At 51.0% G+C, this 20,762-nt stretch overlaps 2 protein-coding genes across 2 annotated transcripts; one reads left to right on the forward strand and one right to left on the reverse strand.

Annotated features, from left to right (window-relative positions):
- The first annotated feature begins 258 nt into the window (after nt 1-258).
- LOC1269581 (mRNA turnover protein 4 homolog) lies at nt 259-1,394 on the forward strand. The gene is made up of 2 exons (XM_308224.5): nt 259-415; nt 484-1,394. The coding sequence occupies exons 1-2, from the start codon at nt 388-390 to the stop codon at nt 1,332-1,334; spliced, it is 879 nt and encodes a 292-aa protein (XP_308224.4). The 5' UTR covers nt 259-387; the 3' UTR covers nt 1,335-1,394.
- A 239-nt stretch (nt 1,395-1,633) lies between these two features.
- LOC3290406 (mucin-2) lies at nt 1,634-18,279 on the reverse strand. Its single transcript, XM_061646702.1, has 5 exons — nt 17,511-18,279; nt 3,526-7,439; nt 3,259-3,432; nt 2,815-3,170; nt 1,634-2,727 (listed from the first exon to the last, which is right to left on the reverse strand). The coding sequence occupies exons 2-5, from the start codon at nt 7,417-7,419 to the stop codon at nt 1,674-1,676; spliced, it is 5,478 nt and encodes a 1,825-aa protein (XP_061502686.1). The 5' UTR covers nt 7,420-7,439; nt 17,511-18,279; the 3' UTR covers nt 1,634-1,673.
- Between the last annotated feature and the right edge of the window lie 2,483 nt (nt 18,280-20,762).

Below are 20,762 nucleotides of genomic sequence, written 5' to 3' on the forward strand. Positions count from 1 at the left end.
CCAGCAAGAAAAATGTAACCATCCAGTGTGCCAAACAAGGTTTGTAGGGAGGAGTACACCTACAGCCGCTCGGAAAATTTAGAACTCAGAAGAATTCATGATGAATTTATGTATAAAACAATGGAATGTCTCGTTCCACGAGTTTCCAAGGAACTGCAAAATCAAAAGGATTTCTTTGAAAACAAAAATGAATTTGTAATATAAGTTTCGAAAACCGTTTCGATACGCGGTTTCGAAAACACCCACCTTCTGTCTGTAAACCTTGGTCAGCTTGTGCGAAGCTGTCAAAGCTCACATGTTTTCAAACGCATCGTAAACATCTCGCAGCCGGGACACCACGTTTTTGGGGGTAAAGTTTTGTGTTAAATTGTTTGCTATTTATTCACGATGCCGAAATCAAAGCGAGATAAGAAAGGTAATGGTGTTGGAGGGATTGAATTCGGGGTCGAAGCTAACTTGTTTCTCCTGTTGCGTCCCGCGCAGTGTCCCTAACAAAGACCGACCGGAAAGGTCTGTCCAACAAACAACAGATCATCGAGGACATACAGCAATGCCGGGAGAAGTACGACAACATATTCCTGTTCTCGGTGCAAAACATGCGCAACAGCAAGCTGAAGGATGTGCGGGCAGAGTGGAAAAACTCGCGCTTCTTCTTCGGCAAGAATCGGGTGATGCAGCTGGGCCTGAAGCTGATCAGCGACGATGAGAACAGTGAGCCGACCAAGCTGGAGCAGGGTATGGAGCAGCTGCGCGAACAGATGATCGGCCAGTGCGGGCTGCTGTTCACGTCGGAAAGCAAGAAGACGGTGCTGGAGTGGTTCGACACGTATCAGGCGGAAGAGTTCGCCCGCGGTGGGTTCCGGGCGACCAAAACGGTCAAGCTGAAGCCGGGCCCGCTGGAGGAATTCTCGCACGCGATAGAGCCTCACCTACGGTCGCTGGGCATGCCGACAAAGCTGGACCGTGGTATCGTGACGCTGTACAAAGAGTTCACCGTGTGCGAGAAGGGCAAGGTGTTGACGCCGGAGCAGGCCCGCATCTTGAAGCTGCTCAACAAACCGATGGCAACGTTTAAGCTGATCATTAACTGTTGCTACACGAAGAAGGACGGGTTCGAGGAGATCACCAAGCGGGAAATTGCGGCGACGAAGAAGACGAGCAAGACGGCGATAAAGCCGACCAAGCCGGCCACGGTGGCCAAGAAGGGCAAGAAAACGGATGATGCGATGAGTGAGGATGAGGAGGAGGAGGAGGACGATGATGACGACGATGAGGATGATGAGGATGATGATGAAGCGATGGAACAGGATGATTCCGGAGATGATGATGAGTAAATATACATAAATAAGGCCGTACAAATAAAGTAAATTGTTGAATAATTTACAAACAACTAATTTGCGCTGTTTGATATTCTTTCCGCTGGGTTTAGGTCATTCCCAGGATGATAGAGGACAAAGCAAGAAACACAGGGGTTGAGTTTTGGAAACAGATGCCAACATTACCGAATGTTGGAGGATTTCGGTTCGATCATTCTTTATTGAGCTAAGCACTAAAATAAATAAGACTCTACACTTATTACAGACTATCGACACACGCACAAACACACTCCTCGCACTATACTCGCTTTGGGGTGGTGCCCCACCCCTTTCCGGTGCCCGTGTTTTTCTTACCGCTTAGTTTAATTTGAACTTCCGCTTCCGCTTGTCGTCCTCCGTCTTTATGCAGCGTCCTCGGTAGCAGATCTCCGTCTCGTGCGTGATGCCGTTCGACACGGACGTCGGAATGACGAGCGAACCCATCGGGTTGACGAACGCGGGCGGTTCCGCCGTCACCGGTACGAACTGCGTTTCGCTCGGGCTGATGTCGGTCGTCGAAGCGGTTGGATCAGCCAGCGAATCTTCCGTCGGTCGGAACTCTTCATCCTCTACCTCGTCATCATCATCACCGACCGGATCACCGCCGTCCACCATTTCCTCCGTTTCCGTGTCATGTTCGGCCATTTCGTACAGATCGGAGATCGTTTTCTTCACATCGGCAAAGATCCCATCGGAAACTTTCCGTTTCGCCTCCTCCTCGTCCGAACCGTTCAGCGGATCGTCCTCGGCGATGGGCTCGAAAGTGGCCGATGGCTCGGTAGCCTCTTCGGCCCGATCCTGCTGCTGCTGCGGAAGATTGGTAGAAGTTTGTTCCAAACTGGCCAGCGTGGGCACTTCTTCCGTTGGCTTCGTGGTGGTGGTTGTTGGCGTTGCTTGCGTACTGCTTGCCACTTCCGCCACCCCCGTTATAACCTCTACGGATGCTTCCTCCGTTTCCGTTTCCTTCGGTTCGTCCTCCGGTGCAACGGTCGCCTGTTCTTGTGCGGTATTTTCCTGATCATCATACTGTTCTTCGTCGGCGTGATATTTAGCGCCAACCTCTTGCGGCACGTTTTTGCCCGAAAGTCCAACGTGATCGATGCTCTTGAGCGATTCGCCAAAGTGCGACGGTCCGTTGTACACCTGGGCCGCCTGGTTGATGTGCTGCGATTCGGCCGTTTCGAACGAATCCACCACCTTCGAGCGACCACGCTTGCGCAGGAAGTTGTTGCGGAAGTTGGCCACCGGTCGTCGCGGTTCCTCCACGCTAACATGATCCTTTTCGTCGCTTTCGCGTTCCGGCTTCTTCTGGCTGTTATCGTCAATGAAATCCTTCATCACATCGTTCAGCAGGTCGGCAAATGAGGGAACACTGCGGGAAAAGTCGATCGAAAATCGATTAAAATATTCCGCTCGTAAGTTGTCTTGCCTTTCGTTTGTGTGGCAGCACTGTGCTTACCTATTTTCTGTGCTGTCCTCAGCATTCGCTGCCTGGCTGTTGCTACTGCTGCTGCTGCCACCCTTCTGGCCATAATTGGACGACACGTTCACAAAGTACATCTCAGTGTCGCGGGCCGCCGTTACGATTTCCGGTTCCGGTTCGGTCGAAACGTTCTCCTGCTCGAAATCATTGGCACGCGATTCGCTCTTCAGCACCGGCTGGAAAGAGTTCTGGTTCAGCTTGGTCGACCACTGCGATTCCTGTGGCTGCAGGTTGAACCGGGTGCGCTCGCGGATCCGGAATCGGGGTCCGCTGCTGGATGCCGGTGCCGCTGGTGCCGTGCTCGGTTGCTGCGTCGTTGCTGCGGCAGTTTGCTACAAGATCGGAAAGAAAACCAAACACACGCACACACACACACGCGTTATAGTAGGCGGCGTTTACCATCGATGGTTGAGTGTTTACCTCCTGTCTGGAGCGCAGTGTGGGGGAAATGCGGCGCAGATTGCTGCCTCTTCCGAACGCTCGCGTCACCGGAGCCTCGGGAGAGGCGGTCGTAGCTGCTGCCGCTGGTTCGGTCGTGGTTGTCGGTCGGCGTGTCCGTCCGCGCAGGATATCTTGACGATTCTTCGTACGCACCTGGGTGGAGTGAAACAAAAGAACAACAAAGTGTCAGTGCAGTGTACAGTAGAGCGTAATGGCGGACGTGGTGCATGTTTCGGTAGTACGTACGGTGTTAGATCCTTGCGTGGGCTGTTGCTGCTCGTTGCTATATCCTGCGGCCTGTGTCGTCGTCGGGCTGACGGTCGTGGTCGCGTACAATCTCGAGGGGCGTCGCACGAATGCCGGTCGGCGTCCGGACGCCGTGCGTGATCCCGCTCCCGATGTCGCCGTAGGTTCGGGTGTAGTGGTGCGTACGGATGTCGTTCGTTCCGTGGTAGTGCGTGACGCGTACGTCTGCTGGGAATCGCGTTGGCGTGAAACAAGTCCCGGTCGGCGTGGCCTTGGAGTGATCTCAACCTTCTTGATTTCCATCGCCTCCTCCAGCGGTTGACCGTAGGCGGTGGTCAGTTTTTCCTCACTCTCCGTCACCGGCTGGTACTGGATGGGGGCTGGTGGTGGGGCAGTCTGGGGAGTTGCTTCCGTGGCGGGTGTTTGCGATCGGAGCGGAATCACCGATTGGCTCAGCTCGGGGTCACGGGACAGTGGAATCACTTCCTGAGGACGCACGTACTCCTCCTCCTCGGCACGATCACCACCTCCCAGCTGAGCTCGGGTGCTGTACGAGGGGACGAAGTAGCTGGACGTTTGCGGTGGAATGACCGTCGTGGGGGTTGTTTCCTGCTCGTAGGTCGGTTCACTGTAGTACGTGGAGTACTTGCGCGTTACCTGCTGCTGCTGCTGCTGCGGATCTACGGAGTCCAGTGGGACTTCATTGGCCAGCGTTGTGGAGATGAGTCGCTCGGAAGGATCCTCGTACGTTTCCTGGTAGCTCAGCGTGGTCGAAGGCGTAGTAGCGATCGTCGTCGAAGGAGGCGTGGTAGTTGGGGCGGGAGCACCACCCTGCGGCCGAATGACCGGATAGTTCTGCTTCAGTACGTCTCGCTGGTAGTCCAGGTTCTCTTCCTCCTTGCGTGGACCACGCGGCGTGGTGGTACGGCTGCGACTACGTCCACGAGAGGCCGGACGTTCGTCGTTGTTGGGCACGTAGCGGGAGCGGGAACGCGAGATCGGTGCCCGAGTGCTGGGGCTTGACTGTTCGCTCGTCTCTGGGGCTGGTGTGGTACGGGATGGATGCGGACGGCGCTGTCGCTGGACGGGTCTTCTGGTGGTAGTGGTGATCGGTTCCGCCGCGTACGAATCTGCTCCAACTGACGATTGTGTCGTCGTGCGGTGCAGCTGCTTGCGGAAGTGAGGTCCACGTGTGTTGGCACTGGTCGAAGCAGAGTCCGGTGTCTTGGGCGACCACTGATCGTCCATCAGGGCATTCACGAGTCCGGGCAGATTGGCACTGATCGGAGGCAGCTCCGAGGGAATGCTGTAGTGCTGCTGGTCCGTAGTTCCCTGCGTTGGTTCGACCGTTACCGTAGTCGGTTCGCTAGTGGTAATGACCTCGACCGAGTAGCGTGGCGCATCGTTGTACGAATCCGTCTCGTACTTGTACTTGTTGATGTAGCTCGTACCAGTGGTACCGACCGTGGTCGGGAAGCTCGTTTCGTACTTCGGTTCACGCTCGTAGAACTTGCTGCGATGGTCGAAATCGCGGAAGAAAACGTCCTGCGTAGTAGGCGGTGCCAGTGTCGTCGTTCCAGCCGTTGTGCCGGCAGCAGTTGAGGATGGGTTGTAGTACGTGCTCACGTACTTGCTGTGTCTGTTGGCGCCGCTGTCTTCGTTGATGGCAGCAGCGGCCGTGAAGTAGTTGTTGCGGATGATTTGTCGCTCAGCACCGTCCCTGCCCGGCAGGCTGGTCGTGATGGTCGTCTTGATCATTTCGTCCGTGTGTTGCTGCGAGGATGGTGGGTTGAAGAAATCCAAGAAGCCGTGGTCCACTACCGACGACTTGACGTTGTTTGGCCGGACGGAGTCAACGAGTTTGAACTTGTGGACAAATTGTTGCTGCTCTTGCTGCTTGCTTTCACCCAGCGTGGCCGGTGTGGTTGGCTGGTGCTGCTGCTGATGATGAACCGGACGACGACTGCGGAAGTTCTCCTCGCGGAAGTACGTTCTCATGCGTTCCGCTTCGTACTGCAGCTGAGCCGTGGTGGGACGCTCGGTCGTGGTCGGTGTCGTCAGCAGGGTCGTGGTGGAGTCATCTTCATCCGCCGGATAGAACGATGGTGGAATCTTCTGGTCTGGCATTGGTTTGAAATCGAACTGGCGCGTACTGCCGTACGAGCGGAACGGATAGTTCGGGGTCGTCGGAGCAGGAGCCGGGCTCGTCGTGGGCTTCTTCGTTTTGGCAAGGTTGAAGTACTCCTCGTTCACGCTCGGGTGGCGGCTCGGTGGGTTGGGATTGTTGAACGTACCGTACTGTCCAGCGGAGTTACGTTCGCCCGATGACGACAACGACGACGAAGACGTTGACACAGGTTTTCCCGTGGGCGAGGTGTAGTGATCATCGTCGTAGATGGGCTTGCGGGAAGCACCCAACGTGAGCGGGGCTTTCGTCGGAGCTGCATCTTCGGCAAAGTTTAGGGTCGAAGGCGTATAATACTGCACGTTGCTCGGTGCCGTTGGGCGCGTGTAGAACGTGTTGTGTTCCAGGGAGTTTCCGCTGGAGGAGCTGCTCTGACGCACGACGATCGAGCCGACGTGTGGCGGCGGCAGTGAAATCTTCGAATATCCGCTGGGAGTTTTGTAGCTCAAAGGCGCAACAAAGAAGGGCAGATCTTCGATCTTGCGGTTGGAGCGGCTGGACGACAGGTCTACGCTGGACAGGTAGGGCAGATCGAAGCGAGAGTAGCTCTTGGGCGGTGCCAAACCGGACGGTCCGATGAAAACTTTTGGCGTGTTCTTGCCGAACGCATCCAGCACGGCAATCTCGTTGACGTTCTTCAACCCTCCAAGCGCATCACCGGTGGACAGCTTACCCTGACGGCCCTCGTTGTACAGGAACAGGGCTAGCGGCGGTTGGTTCGGCTTCGGTTTCGATGACGCAGTACTGCCGAATGTGGCCGACGAAGAGCGGGATACGGCAGGGGCGGGCGTTTCCGGGGCGTTGGTGTAGCGCGGAGCAAAGGTGGCTGCACTGGAGCGCGCCGGCTTCGGCGTGGTGGTCGTCGTACCGGCAGTGTAGAAATCATTGATCAACGATGGGCTCACCGGTTGCGGAAGCGAATTGAAGCGATTGTTCTCGAGCGCAGGTTGCGACGGTTGCTTCTGGTTGTACAGCGTCTCGACCGGAACGTACAGCAGCTGGACCTCCTCTTGTGAAACGGCTCCACCGCTCGGGCCAGACTGGGGGCCGACCTGTTGCTGGGCGTCGAGTTCCGGCTGGCGGATGTGTTGGTACGAGAACGGTTGATCGAGAAGCGTGGGCTGTTGTTGCTGGGGCGGTGGAGACTGTTTGTCCTCCTGGATGAGCGCCTCGGAGAGCGGTGACTTGGAGAGGAACTGCTGCTCGAACGGATTGGTCGAGGAGGCCGGCTGCGGTGGCGGTGGTGGTGGAGGATGCTGTATGGTTTGACCTACAAACGGGCCGTTGCGCTGGAAGCTGGTCAGGTGGAACGGTTGCTCCAGCAGCTCCTGGGCCGGTTGCTGATGCTGATGCTGGGGCACGGGTTGCTGCAGCAAGAAGCGGTTCGATTGCGGAAACTGGTGGTTCAGGAAGGTGAAATGATGCTGCTGGGCCTGGGCCGCATTGTCCGGCCCGAGGAACGTCTGCTGCGGCGGGGCGGCAAAGTAGTTCAGCACGCGCGCACCGGCCTGACGCTCCGAACCGGGCCGGGACAGCGGAATCCAATCGTTACCCGTCGCTGGTCCCGTGAACTCCGTCAGCTGACGGGACCACCGTTCACCGGCAGAGGCTAGAGGGCACAGCGTGATGGCGACGATCGCTGCTACCGATAGTGCGATCATCTTCGGGATGCCCAAGGTCAAACCTAGCGTTCGTCGTTTTTCTCTCATTGTTGTCGTTCGTTTCTATCCTGTGGTGAGTGTGAGATGAGAAGAAGGGAAATGCTCGCGTTAAATCAGTGCTATACTAATTGCTACAATGCTAATTAATGTTGATCCAGGTATGGCGTGCTCGAGCCGTCTGTTGCTGTTGTTGTTTTGCATGTTAATGCCACGCTTTAGTGCCGCTTTCTTGCCGCGTGCCGTGTGTTGTTACGTGTTTGACGGAGCGTATCATAATCGTATTGTCTTTCAATAATCGGACGCGGTGAAGAAGAGGGGTAGCAGGAAGGAAGGGTGTAATTACAGTGACCGTGGCCGTGTGTGGGTGTGTTTTCGCTTTTCTTTTCGCGGTGATCAGCGCTGGCGCAAGCGCGGTGTGCCGGGTGTATGTAAAAGTGCATTTTTCCGTGATTGCAGATTTTGCAAAACGGTGCAGCTGCTGCCGCCGCCAACGAGAGAGATGCACCGTAAGAAAGCGTGAGCCGAGCTGAGTGCAGAGGCAGAAAACATCTCTAAAGGTAAGTAGATCGTAAAACATCGCGCACACCTCTGTCCCTCTCGCGGGAGGAGAAGGGAGAAGGGCGTTGGTTATGCTCGAACGGTGGTAGCAAGAGCGCTTAACGCTTTTGCTCGGAGGGAAAAGTAATTCCTTCCTTCAAGAGCAAGCGATCTCGAAAGTTTCACTTTTTTGTAGCATATTTTCACAAAATTTCCATCCCGCTGTTTCGTGTGCGCCACCGATAGTGGTAGTAAACACGTTGCCACGAAACAGCGGGATGGATGGCAAGCGTATACCAAAATGTCGATCGTTTTAATTAGCTGCTGGCGCCGCACACACACACACACAGGCAATCTGTCCTACAGGATATGGCTTTTAAGCAATCTCTGGTGCAAAGTACTTAGCTTATCGAATGATTTATCCCTGGGCCAGTGGTTACGTCGCGTGTGGCACCCATGCCGGAACTGGGACCGGTACTCGCGCACAAACTCATTGGACCTAGATTTGCGTATGGAATTGACGGTGACGGCGTAACACATCCTGCTGCGAGATGAGAAACTGTACTGCATCCACACAGCACAGCCGATGTGAGTACGTTTGTTTATCGACTCGCTCTCCAGAAGCAGCCGCCGGACATGGCATGAAACCACAGGCCGGGCGCGCAACTGGCAACTTCCAGATTGGATAAGTATTTATTTGCGCTTGCAAGGCGCAGATCCGGCCTGCCCAGTGTGTAGGGGGACGGGGGCACATGTATGATGAATTTCCCCGTGCCCTGTGCCCAGTGGCAAAATCGGAGCGATCGTTTGGGGGGGGGGGGGGGGGAGGATGGAAAGGAGAGCAAAACACTTGATTTTAATGTCGCCTTCAGTCCACTGAGCACACGGCCGATGAAATCCGGTTCCGTACAACAACAACAACAACAATCAGCTCCAAGGTGTACCCTTCACAGCCGGGAAGCATGTCGTCATCGTGGCGGTGCCTTGGTGTCCCGATCGTGTCCCATTGAAGGTGAAAGTGATTGGTAGCCGGGTCGGTTCGGGCTGTAATAATGGAATCGCCCCGTTCGGAAAGCCATTCGCGCGATCCAGAGCAGAGCATGGCAGAGCAGAGCGTAAGCGAAAAGGGACAGGTGATTGTGTGTTCTTTTGGGTGGAAAGATCGCTGCACGAAATTCGATCGGATGAAAGGAAAAGATTGTTCTTTGCCATTTCAAACCAGATTAACTCGTTACCGTACCCTTGAAGAACGGTTCTTATCAAAGTTTCTGGATTCCCTTTCACTGAGAAAAAGGCAAGGATAAGCCTTGTGCTGCTCACTGTACAAGCGTCCTCGAGCTGAACCAACCGATGCTTACAATTGCTACCTTTCAGCACAGGCGAAAGTGTAAATAAGCATAGAAAAAGCAGCACCTGTGCCATTTGCGCTTGCACCTGAGAGTAGCAAAAACACCGCGGACGGAATGCATCTATTTGCACCCAATTTTCCGGTCCCTGTCCCCTTCGCAGCGGGTTGGCATTGTTTACTCCACACCCTGTGCAAACATTTGCGTTTGCCAGATGAATGAAACATCGTAATCCTAGAAGCGTTTTAGACGGGTCGGTGCTCTTGGAAGACGAAAGAAAAAACGGTTAGATGGCGTTGCAAGTGGGAAACTAGATGACGCTGCAAACGAAAGTAAAAGCCCCGGGGCAATTGCTTTGTTTTTACGCCAGCTCCTCTCACCACTCACCACCGCATGGGGGGAGCAACAATCGTGCGCAATCGTGGGCAGCATGAGGGAGCAAAGGCCCCCGGTCACAGCAGGGCGTCGTCTTCACGGGGTCGTGATACGGAACGCGGGGCGTTGTGCTAAAGCAGCAGTGCAAGACGCGCTAGTGTCATAATCATCCGTGGGAAACAATCCGGCCGGTGGCTTTGCCACTGACACGCCGCAGTTCACACATTATGACGTTCTCTTAGCGGATTTAGTTTCTTGGAATGCTTTGCGCTGTTGTAAAAGAGGGAAGGCTGGAAAGGCTAATTTCTTAACCCTCAAACAAACCTCCTCACGGGGGAGGGGAGGGGCTCTGTCGCTTTAATGTTCCCGCTTAGGATTTGTACTTTATTTTATCGACGCGCTCTGTAACGGTCGGTCCAATCTTCTTGCTAGTCGGGAGACGATCTTGGAGATCGTAGTTGCGTAAGTGCCACGTTGAGTACGAGAACGAATGATGACAATGTTTTGAGATCGTTTATGTGCTATCCCTCCATTCCCATCCGTCGTCTACTGATTCTGATTGATGGAAACCACTTGGCTGGACAAATCACCTCACAAGCAGGAAGAAAATTCCCCTGCAAAGAGCAATAGGTGATGATTAGAAGTCGTTAGGAAAGTTTCACGCTCCTGACCGATCGCCAGCCGGACCCGTTAATGGTTTCCTTGTTCAGTTCGACATTAAACGAGCTGCTGGTGGTGGTGGTGGGCATGATAAATGAGGAAGGGCTCCCACTGCTTAAGTGGAAGTCATCATCTCCCCGGCTGCGTCAGAATGCCGTCATGCGTTTATGTCATTGGAATGGGCGTTGAGCTTTCGCTTTCGGTTGCACGCGGAAGATGCCCTGTGGGGATTGGAAGTAAAAATAACACTGATCGTGCTACTCCGTTCGCCCGTTAATGGGAGTTGTTGTTTGGATGCGTTTTTAAATGCTCACAGCATTGTTATTGTTGTTGTTGAATGCCAGCTAGGTTCTTCCGTTCTTTTTAGGCGTCTTTCGCGTTTAAGCAGCTATCGGTTTCCTTTGAAGTACTATAAATTTTGTAGCACAGATTTAATAGGAACTTGTGATCGTAAAACGCTATCGAACGAATCACTATCGTCCGTTTTACTACGTCGTTGTGTGTATAAAATGAGACGTTTTCTGCGCACTAAAACTCACACCAACGTTAATCATCATTTCCACGGACACACCAACACACACTCACACGTATCGATAGAAAGTGAACTTTCTTTCAGCGTCACATTCGCTGAGAGCGATCGATGATAATACGTCACCTCATCGTCAGTTTGCATCCCCCGCACGGCACATCAAGTCGCTCATCAACGGGAGATTTAAATGCGCTTTAGAAAACGAACCTCACCGCTCATGTTTGACTGAATCTAATTTCTGCTGGTTGATGGGTAGATGATCACCCGTTTAAGGCCCGGCATAATTCACTGGCGGTGTGGTAAAAAAGGCGGTGCAGGGGGGAGTATGATGAAATTTATTCCATCGATTATGGTCCGAGCTTTTTCGGCCGGGGGAGTGTGAAGTGTTTCCTTTTCTTTTTCCGGTTCCGTACGCTGCTGCCGCCGATGGAATGGAGCAGGAATAATTAATTCACCGTTTTGATCCAACCAACGGGGGCGGGATTGATGCTGGCCGGGGGGGGGGGGAGGACGGTGGCTTAGCCGAACCACGATTGGGGGTGTAAATGTTTAATATCCATTGCATCTGCGGCATGCTCAGCGTGTGTGTGTGTGCGCGCGATTCAGAGCACAGCCAACCAATTCCGTGTGCCTTTCCTTTGCGGCGATGACGATCGGTGGTTAATTTGGAGCTGCTTAAACCGTGATCGATGCAATCGATCAAAGACCTTTCACGCCAGCGGGAGAAAATTGGAATGACTGAAGGCTGGAGCATGATATGAATAAATTTAAACCCTTATTACCAGCGCAATCAAATTAAGAGGATGATTTTTGATAACTTGTGTGTTATGTTAATCAACCCTCTTTACAACCGCATTGCTGTGATGATGGGTGTTAGGTAGCAAGTAAATAACCGGTCCACGTTTGGGGCATGAGCAAGCAGGATTGCATCGAAACCAACCAAATCCGATTTGATATCGCTGCTGAGCCATCTAACCACTGAAGGACTGGAAACCACACGTCCTTGACCGGATCGTGTAGGAAAAAAAAGCAACGCTCCTCAAATGACTCATTTCAATCGATCTCTCTCTCTCTCATGCTCCTCGAATGCACTCTGCTGCTCGCAAAGGCAGCACAATGAGTCACCCGCAGGGTCAGGAGACGTTGGGCTGGAAATAATTCAACGCTCATGCACCCATACAGATCACATTAATCTGACACCGCGTCACAAGAGCCAAGCGCCAGACAACCTTGGGTGCATGGAAGGGAAGCCTACCGCTCCAGCGGTACCGGAGGCTGGAATGTGCTGTGGATGAAAGTGAAATCCGACCGCTAGGAGTGAGTGGTGGGTGCGTTGGTGTGTTTCGATGTGTGGTAGGTTTATTTATTCTTCGTTTGGAGCACTAAATTATTTGCCCACTTTAAAGTAAACACAATTGAACGGAGGAAGGAGGGCGTTGGTTGTATGTGGCAACAATTGAGAAATTCATTCAAGTTGAAGTTAAAATATGCATCATTCCAATGCATGTGGTCGTCGTACCGTTTCGTGTTGGATGCTGACACAATGAATCACTAGTAGTTTGGAATAGTGTGCAGCTAGTTTTTAGTGCGCCAAAGATGAGATCTATTTTTGAAATATTTATTACTCTTGTTCCACACTGATCTAGACACTCAAAGGTTAACTTTTATCCTGCATTAAAGTTCACAATCAAGTTTTTTCTACGCCGGTCACGATCGAGCTTAAACTTGACAAATGGGGCATCGCTGCTGTGGTTGGTCTAGTAAAACGGGGAAACAATCGAAATTGTCCAGGTCTCCCCCCAGAGCACATGGTTTATTTATTAGGCTTCCTTTTATTTAACCACAAGATATTCTGCTTTGAATCGCACTAGAAAGCTGACCAGCGCACGAACCACGGACCAGCGAAACAAATGAGGGAACACTGAGCAACAACATTTCTTCCTGCTGCGGTTTTCTGCGGCCTGTCCGGTAACGAAAAGGGGGAAGGTAGAGCCCGGCCATTCCCTTCCCCGGTGCCGTTCTGAGGTTGAGTGCCGTAAATACCTCGCTCGGCAAAGCGGCACTTTCACCTTCGGGTTATGAAATATGTTTACCACCCAAAGTTTGGCGCTGTTCGGAATTCGCATCTCTTTCGTTCTTGTCCGCTCGAGCCTGTGGCGAGCTGTAGCTGAGAGGAAGGAGGCTTAAATTCGATTTCGATTTTGTTGTGTCGATAAAAAAAATCCCATGCTGCCTCGGGGTGGGCGATTACCCATTCCTCTTGTGTATCTTGTAACCGAGCGGAAGAAGAGTGGGTAAGCAAAATTGCACACATTCGCGAAAATAGATTGGCATGATCGGGTAAATTATAGGGAACCATGTACCCCATCCCCGATCTCCTGTTCCGTGAGGATTATTTCGGAAGTGTCAAAAAATATTTATGAACGAAAAAGGAATGAAAGACGCGAAAAGGGTAGCGTGTAATGTTGGGCTCTCACCGCATATTTCACGAGCTGCTGTGAGAAGGAACGTGTTTTGTTAGAGTGATGTCTAAAATTTTACGCTTCACGGTGGTCTGCGTATTACTGTTTTAAGGCTCTCTAAACATACACACAGACACACAAAAAACAGCGAACACAGGTGGTAATTTATGATTATTTGGTAAATGAAACGGTTCCGGTCGGCGCTTTACGGTAGCTAGCTTGACGAATGACGAAGATGAATTGTTTTAAGTGTGATTTGTTAAAGTGGACGGACGAGCGACTGTGTGTGTGTGTGTGTGTCGCTGTTAATGTAATGTGTGGCAGTAGCACGTGTTAGTTGGTGGTTTGGCTGGCAATTTGCTTGATCGAGGATTAATGAAATTTCAACAACTCGATACCGTTGCCGGGGAAGTCATAAAGCTTCCGGCATTCACCTACAACTGTGACAACTGTGGCTCACGGCGCCTTCTTCTTCAATCAAGCGAATCAAACACCGGACGGAATGTTTTTCTTTTGAAAAACAATCGGAAAACCTTCAATTATTTTGTGAAGGTTGTAAAGAGCGTCCACAAAGGTGGCCAAGCTTGGCTTGGGTAGTAATGTAATTGAAGGCAATTTTCGTTGTAGGATTTCCGCGGCCGATGTTGGCCGTTGTAGATCAATCGATCGTGTACAGGTTCATCTCTCTCTCTCTGTGTTTGTGGTACAGTGTTCATATTGAAATCACGCATTTGGACAGGTTTGTTTTGAGCTGGCCCACCTATTTCCATAACACCAGTCATTCCCGTTGACTCTCTGATACGATCGAAATCATATTCATTTTGAAACAAACAATAGCGCGGTGCAATTGTACGCTCCCATAAACGGCGCCAGAGGATTTGCATAAGAGATGTTTGACGTGTTGTGTTGTGTCATGTGCTCCCAATTTTCAAAATGTGTGTCTCACCCTAGAGACGCTCCGAGTTTGCCGGATTGCCGGAGGCTGTGTCAGGTTAAGTCATTGCATTTATTGTCACCGGGCGGCAAACAAACAATTGACGGCGCTCACCGAAGTTATTCAACGTCCCTCTAAGCTTCCGTACAATTTGGGTGCGTCCTTGAACGTCCTCTGGGGAGGGGTGGGAGAGAATGTCGTCGCACTGGAATTGATTTGACAGACGTTGCGCAACAGTCGTGAATTTGATGCGTGCGTATCTGCGCGACTGGCAATATGCACGACTTTGATCGGCACGGTGTGAGGGAGGGGGAAAGCTGAAGCTGAAAGAGAAATCCGGTTCCGGTGGGAGAAAGTGTCGCATTCTCGTTTCTACGATCGGGGTACGATCGGGTTGTGCGTGGTCGCGTGATGTAACGGTGGCTGTGGTGGTATGGTGATCATGTGAAATCCCACGTTCGTCGATCGAGATCACCTCCGATGGGAATGTGGCAGGGAAATGTTGGCGGGAGAGATACGCAGATTGTCATCGGCCTTTTTTGCTGGCGCTCGGTACGTGATGTGTGTGGTGTAAAAATGTTAATGGTTCATTAATTTCGTGCTCTGGACTGTGTTTCAAAGAAAGAAAGATAAAAACCCCTTACTTTTCCTATCGAAATGATTTGATCTTTGGGTTTCAATCTGTCGTTTATTTTATGGTCCAATGTTGTGTCCCCGTGGTGGACAATGAGTGGTGGCGGACATCTTTACATGATGCTCCAGATTACCATCGCGAGGTACGCGATCGAGCGATCGTTCCAAGCACGTTCGTTTGCCCTCGGACGCGGCTCGCGTGACATCGATCAACAGATCAACATAACCACATGGGAGGAGATTAAAAGATGAAGCAATTATTGCAAAAGCAGCCCGCAAGCGCAGTACAAGTACAAGGAAACCCACCACCTGGAGGGCAATGTGGTGTGTGTAGTACAACCGTCGTCAACGGCATTAATGTTTCAATCGCAGTGCAGCGAAAGACCGCAATGCTTCGGTTTGGCCTTTTTTGTTGTTGTGCGCATGGTGATTCTTTCTTAGTTGTTTGAATCGTGCATTGTTTGTTGCGCCATGTCAGGCCGTTTGTTAACGTTTCATCAACGCGCGTTGATGTCGTCGCGCGCGCTTTGGGCTCCCTTGCCCCGTGCTACAGATTGCCCCCCGGGAGTGCTCTCGAGCGTGATTGATGCTGTGTTACTACCGAGGGCTTTGGTGGTAGGGAGTCATCGTTAGTGTGTTTGGAGCTTTTTTCCTTATGCTGCGTTCTTCAGCTCCACTGGCTTTGGTAGCATGATTGTGGCAGCCCATGAGCAAAGTAAAGACAACGGAGCAGCAGGATTTGGGAAGGATGCTGTCATGTGGTGGTCGGTCTGGGGGGAGGGTGAGGAGTTTCACTAATAACAGACGGCAGTACACAATGTTATGCACGGGCATGCACACGCTGTTGTACATCAACGTACGCACACGCATGGATGGCATGGTTGGAAGCGGATAAAAAAAGAATGTTACGGTAGAGCACATTACCACAGTTGCCCTAGCCCGATGCGTGTTGTGGCTGTGGAAAGATGAAGTGTGGCATTTTTAGCAACATCTAATAGTGTGTATGTGCAGTAAAGGTACACTTAACTTCAACGCTCTCACCTTGGTGCAGATGGATAGTGATTGAAGAAAAAAAGCAGAAGCTGTTTATCGTCTTTATGATGATTTTTTTAATGAAGAGCGTATGGTTTAGCGTGTTGCGCAAGGTTGCTGTATGATGCTTTTCAAGAATTAAACACCGGGTTCGATTCTTTTGCTGCCACTCAACAGCAATCACATGCTTTTAGTTCTTTGTGTACATACAGGCATCTGAAACGGTGAGCTTGAAGGTAAAACTCTTCTTGGACCTGTCAATATTTCAACGATTATGATCATCTCTTAAATGATCTGCCCGTTTTTCAATAGCGAAATTAAATTGTCGAAGACATAAAACTGCTGCACGAATTAGATACCCATTAGACACACACACATTAAAACAAATGCTTAAAACACTACCTCCGCTTACTCGTGATGATTCTTTCACCTTCAATCGCGAATTGCGGAGGATGATTTGCGCTGCGCGTGTGCCTAATTTTGTGCAACCAAATGCAATACATTATGCCCTTACCGCACGAAAACCCATTTACGCTGCATCCGAAACTGCTCGATGATGACCGCCTCTTCTTTGGCAGTTTGGTGAAAATTGCTTCTGCATATTGCAGTTTTTCCTTTGCGTGCATCAATCAAACCCTGCTCAAGGGCAGCAGCAGCAGCCGCACTGGAAAGCGCTTAGGGACGGTTTACGTGTGTATGTGTGAGTCCGTTTCGGTTGTGTCCATCTCGACTGCTTGCACAGTTCCTTTAGAAAGCTAATCAATCATTAAATGCGTCCATAAGCGTTTTAACGATGGCGCCACAGCCGCCACAGCAGCAGCGAGAGTGTGAGCGAGTGAAGCAACATAAAAAAAGGCACGACGCATCCATACTCCATCCAACCGAACTGCTGTGGCGGGATTTTACGCTGCACTGACCACTGGAATTTTCCACCTGCTGCTCCTCCTCCTGCCAATGGTGTTTAGCCCGTTGTCTAGTTTGCAAACGAAGGAGAAAATGGAAATGTTTTCACGCAAAAAACAGGCGGCACATTTTTGCATCTCCACTGCATGCACAAGAGCGTTGCTGGTTTTTCATCTTTTCCAAAAGACGTTTTGTCGTCAGTTCGTTTAGCGATGGAAAGGAAAATAGTCCCCTAATCCCCGCGGAGTTGTGTCGTATTAGTGACGAAGCAGCTGGCCTCCACTTTTCGCTAGCTGGCGGGCAATTTTTAAGGCAATCAGCAACCGAACCGGCAGGTGTATAACCATTATGGCTCTTCCACTGGTAAGAAATCATTAAAATGTCACACCACCGCTCGTAACAATGGCTTTGTGCAGCGTAAAAACTGAACGGAACTTTTCTACAGGAAAGGCAAGATTGTATGTTTTGGTCGGTTTCAGTTTTTGTTGCTTCTTATGCTTTTTTCGCGTCATTTTTCGCCTTCTTCCGAAAAAAAACTGTCAAACGAATGTCATGCTTTCTTGCACTTTCTCGCCCCGGTACTTTCGGAAAAGGTTTTCCATCCGGTTCCGCTTACATTTTGGTCAATCTCTCGCAGGTTGCACGGGATAGATTGTTTGGGGGGATAGCAACAAAAAAAAACAGAAAAAAGAAACAGGAAAACTTGTTCGTGTCTAACCGCTACTTACCACTTTTATGATTCAATTTGGGAAGTTTGGTTGTTTCCCGTGTCTGCCTCAGGTTACAGAGAAATGTCGCTTTTTTTCGCTGGACACTAACTTGCACTGCACGCGATCTTTTATAAACACAAACAGTCGTTCAGTGGAGCATTGATCTGATCTAGGAGTGATGTCAATGCTGATGCTCAGTAAAGAACAGCACAAACGTACGCACAGACCGCAACTTTTCTCGCAGCTACCCTAGCAGCTGCTGCCAAACACTTGCACTTTCATACGGGACCCGAAGTTAACGTTTTCTCCAAACCGAACCAAAACAGAAAGGAGAACCAACTTTTCGCACTTCACTAGCCGGTTTTATTCATCTCGAGAGAGTGCCGGACCTTGAGAAGAGTGTGCGAAGATGACGAAGAGTGTGTCTGCACACTTTCGCTTTCGTTGCAATCTCCCGGGCAGCTGGTGTGCGCTGCGCGCGCGTGTGAGGTTTGAGTCACTGAAAAGCACTGGCTGCCGTTATCACTTGGCAAAATTTCACACAAATTAAACACTGGCACAAATTGTCTCAGGATAGTTGTTTTCGCAGTGCGGGGAAATATCTCCAGAAGGTCCAGAAATTAAAGGCAGAGCGCGTTTGCAAGAGTAAAGCGCTCGCCAAGATCGTTGTGCCTTGTGATCGAGCGCAACAACGATCACCAACAAGGGGTACGCCTCGCAATGCTGTCGAAGGCGTTGCGTGTGTTGCTTCCAGCGTGTCCAAGCGCAGACTGACTCCGATCGACGCCGGTAGATAGAAAGGCATTCGCGCAGCCTTCGCGCAGAGGCAGCAGCTTGCAGCTGGAGGCACCCTCCCGGACCTCGGGACCCGGAGTCGTTCGTGCTTGGCTGCAGGCAGTGGTGCAGCTCGAGTGGGGAAGCGCTTGGAATCTGTTTCACTGAAGCACTAGGGGGGAGAGATAGTGTGGAGCGTGGACGACTTCTTGGGTGACTCCCCAGACACCCTCCAGGCGTTGCATGTTATGAGTGTCTTGATGCGGTGATTTTGCTTTTGGATCATAATGGAGCACCCAGCAAGAAGGGGGCCATACATCCGAGGTGTCGTTGAAACGTATTTGTGTGGTCCTTGTGCGTTGGGACTACTTTGGAGATTGAATTTATCTGGAAATTGTAATCTGAAACCAGGATCTTTATGAAAGAAGACATTTTTGGGTGCTGTGTAAGGCGGGACAATACCCGCGAGGTAAAGGTGTCTGAGTTGGCAGGCCGAAATGAGGTTAGGCATGCGTCAGGATCAGTAGCGCGATGATTCAAATCGCAAACGCTATAGCCAAACGATGACATAACGAATGACACATGCCGGGATTTGCACCGAAAGGCTTAACGGACTGGCATTAAGGGGGAAGGGAAAGGGAGATCGGTTAAGATCGGCGAACCACCGGGCGGTTTCTCAAGGCCGTCGACATTTTTTCCGCTCGATTTAAGGTCCGTTGGCTGGAATGTTGGGGTAAAATGGGCTGTGTACCCACCTCGGGGGGGGAGAGCTCCAAGGCATTAGGATTGGTACATACACACACTCTCAAGCTGGTCCATTACTTAATGGATCATTAGGCAGAATATTAGGGGTTATGTCCAAGAATGTCGTTTTAACTCACGCTTATCATGCGTCCATCGGGCAGTTACTTCGATACGGTTACTTCGTTTTAGCAGCGAACCAATGCGAGAGGCCACCATCAAGATAATTGGACTGTCAATGGCAAACAATTTCGGTCATGTCGATTGTCTTCTCGTATGATAAAGATTTATCTGCTCATATTTTACTGCTCGCCTAGTGATCGTCATCGCCAGGCAGGCAGGCCTTCAATTTGTTCGTCGCCGCAGCAGTACACCGGGGATGATCGCACACATTGGAACTTTCTCCCGTCCCGGGCTATGTAACCGCGGGGTTGGCTTTTAAAGTTCGATTATGAGATTTTATTTAAACCTTCAAGGTGGGTGTCGTCATACGCAGCGTGCTGGAAGAGGAAATGATGATGAATGGATATTGAGGAGCGCGATGTAAAAAGAGAGATTTTAAAACACATAATTATAGTCACACATGTGTGTAGGCTCGTCATGAGAAGACGAGTACATCACAATCTACTTACGACCAAGAGGGGATATGTATTTTAGTTAGTTTAGGTATTGGATAACTTGCAATAATCGAAAATAGTTGTCCGGGCTGGGGAAAAATCAACATTGTGGCGTAAGCATGCGCGCTCGAACGTCGTACACCCATCTCCAAATGCACTTTGGAGTTGATTGAAGCGACGGGTAAGAAAAGCTCCGATGACCCAGTGCTCCCTTTTTGGGATGTAAAATGATCGGTTGTCCAAAAACCAACGTGGATGAGGCGTGATTTTTTTTATCACCAACCGAAGATGTGCAATCATTATCATTATCGAAGACATTATTGCAGATGTGTACCGAAGAAGGCATGCAGGCGGATTGCGAGATGATTTCTGTGCCGCTTGGTAAGGTCTTAGCGGTTCAGACGTCATATAAATTGTGTGCTCCTTCTTCTCTACTCTCGGCCCCACACAGAACTAGTTTATCAATGCAGCTCGTCTGCTGTTTCTTCTCTGTCTGTTTTTGCAATCTGGTCTGGTAACCGCAAGACAGATAACCGAAGCGATTGGGAGAGATGGTAAAACAAATGAAGCGATCAGATCGATCGGCAGATGATGATGATGATCGTGTTCGTAGGTATTGCGACACTTGGCAACGGCCGGTGTATGTATGCTCCGGTCCCAGAGATTGAGATAATTCGAAAAAGGTAAACATGCAAATATCCATTCATTCATACACCCCGCGCGTACACAGCTCACATTTCGCAACGGCTGAAGAAGCAGCCGATCTCACACTGTGTGTCAGACGCTTTTCCACCTGTTTTTCTTCCACCCGAAACCGCATAATTCGATTGCATGTGGCGGGGCGTTTGGGGTGTGCCATCTGAGCTGGCCTGGCGGGAGGTAATTCGGGGGTGGCTCATTGTTGATGGGCTCTATCTTTCGGGTGGCGTGTGTTTTTCGATCTTTCGATCAACCGCAAAGCTAGGGGGAGCCACGGGGGTGCGTTTTGTTGTGGGAGGTCTTTTTTCGCGCGCTCGGAGGCGATGAGGCAATAATGATGGGGCGGGAATCATCCCTGCGGGCACTGGAGAGGTGTTAAAAGCGGCTCAATTTCAATCCACCTTGGTCTCACACCATTACCCTCGCGGGGGGTTCTACA

Source organism: Anopheles gambiae, chromosome 2, assembly GCF_943734735.2.
Source record: "Anopheles gambiae chromosome 2, idAnoGambNW_F1_1, whole genome shotgun sequence".
Taxonomy (NCBI): Eukaryota; Metazoa; Arthropoda; class Insecta; order Diptera; family Culicidae; genus Anopheles; species Anopheles gambiae.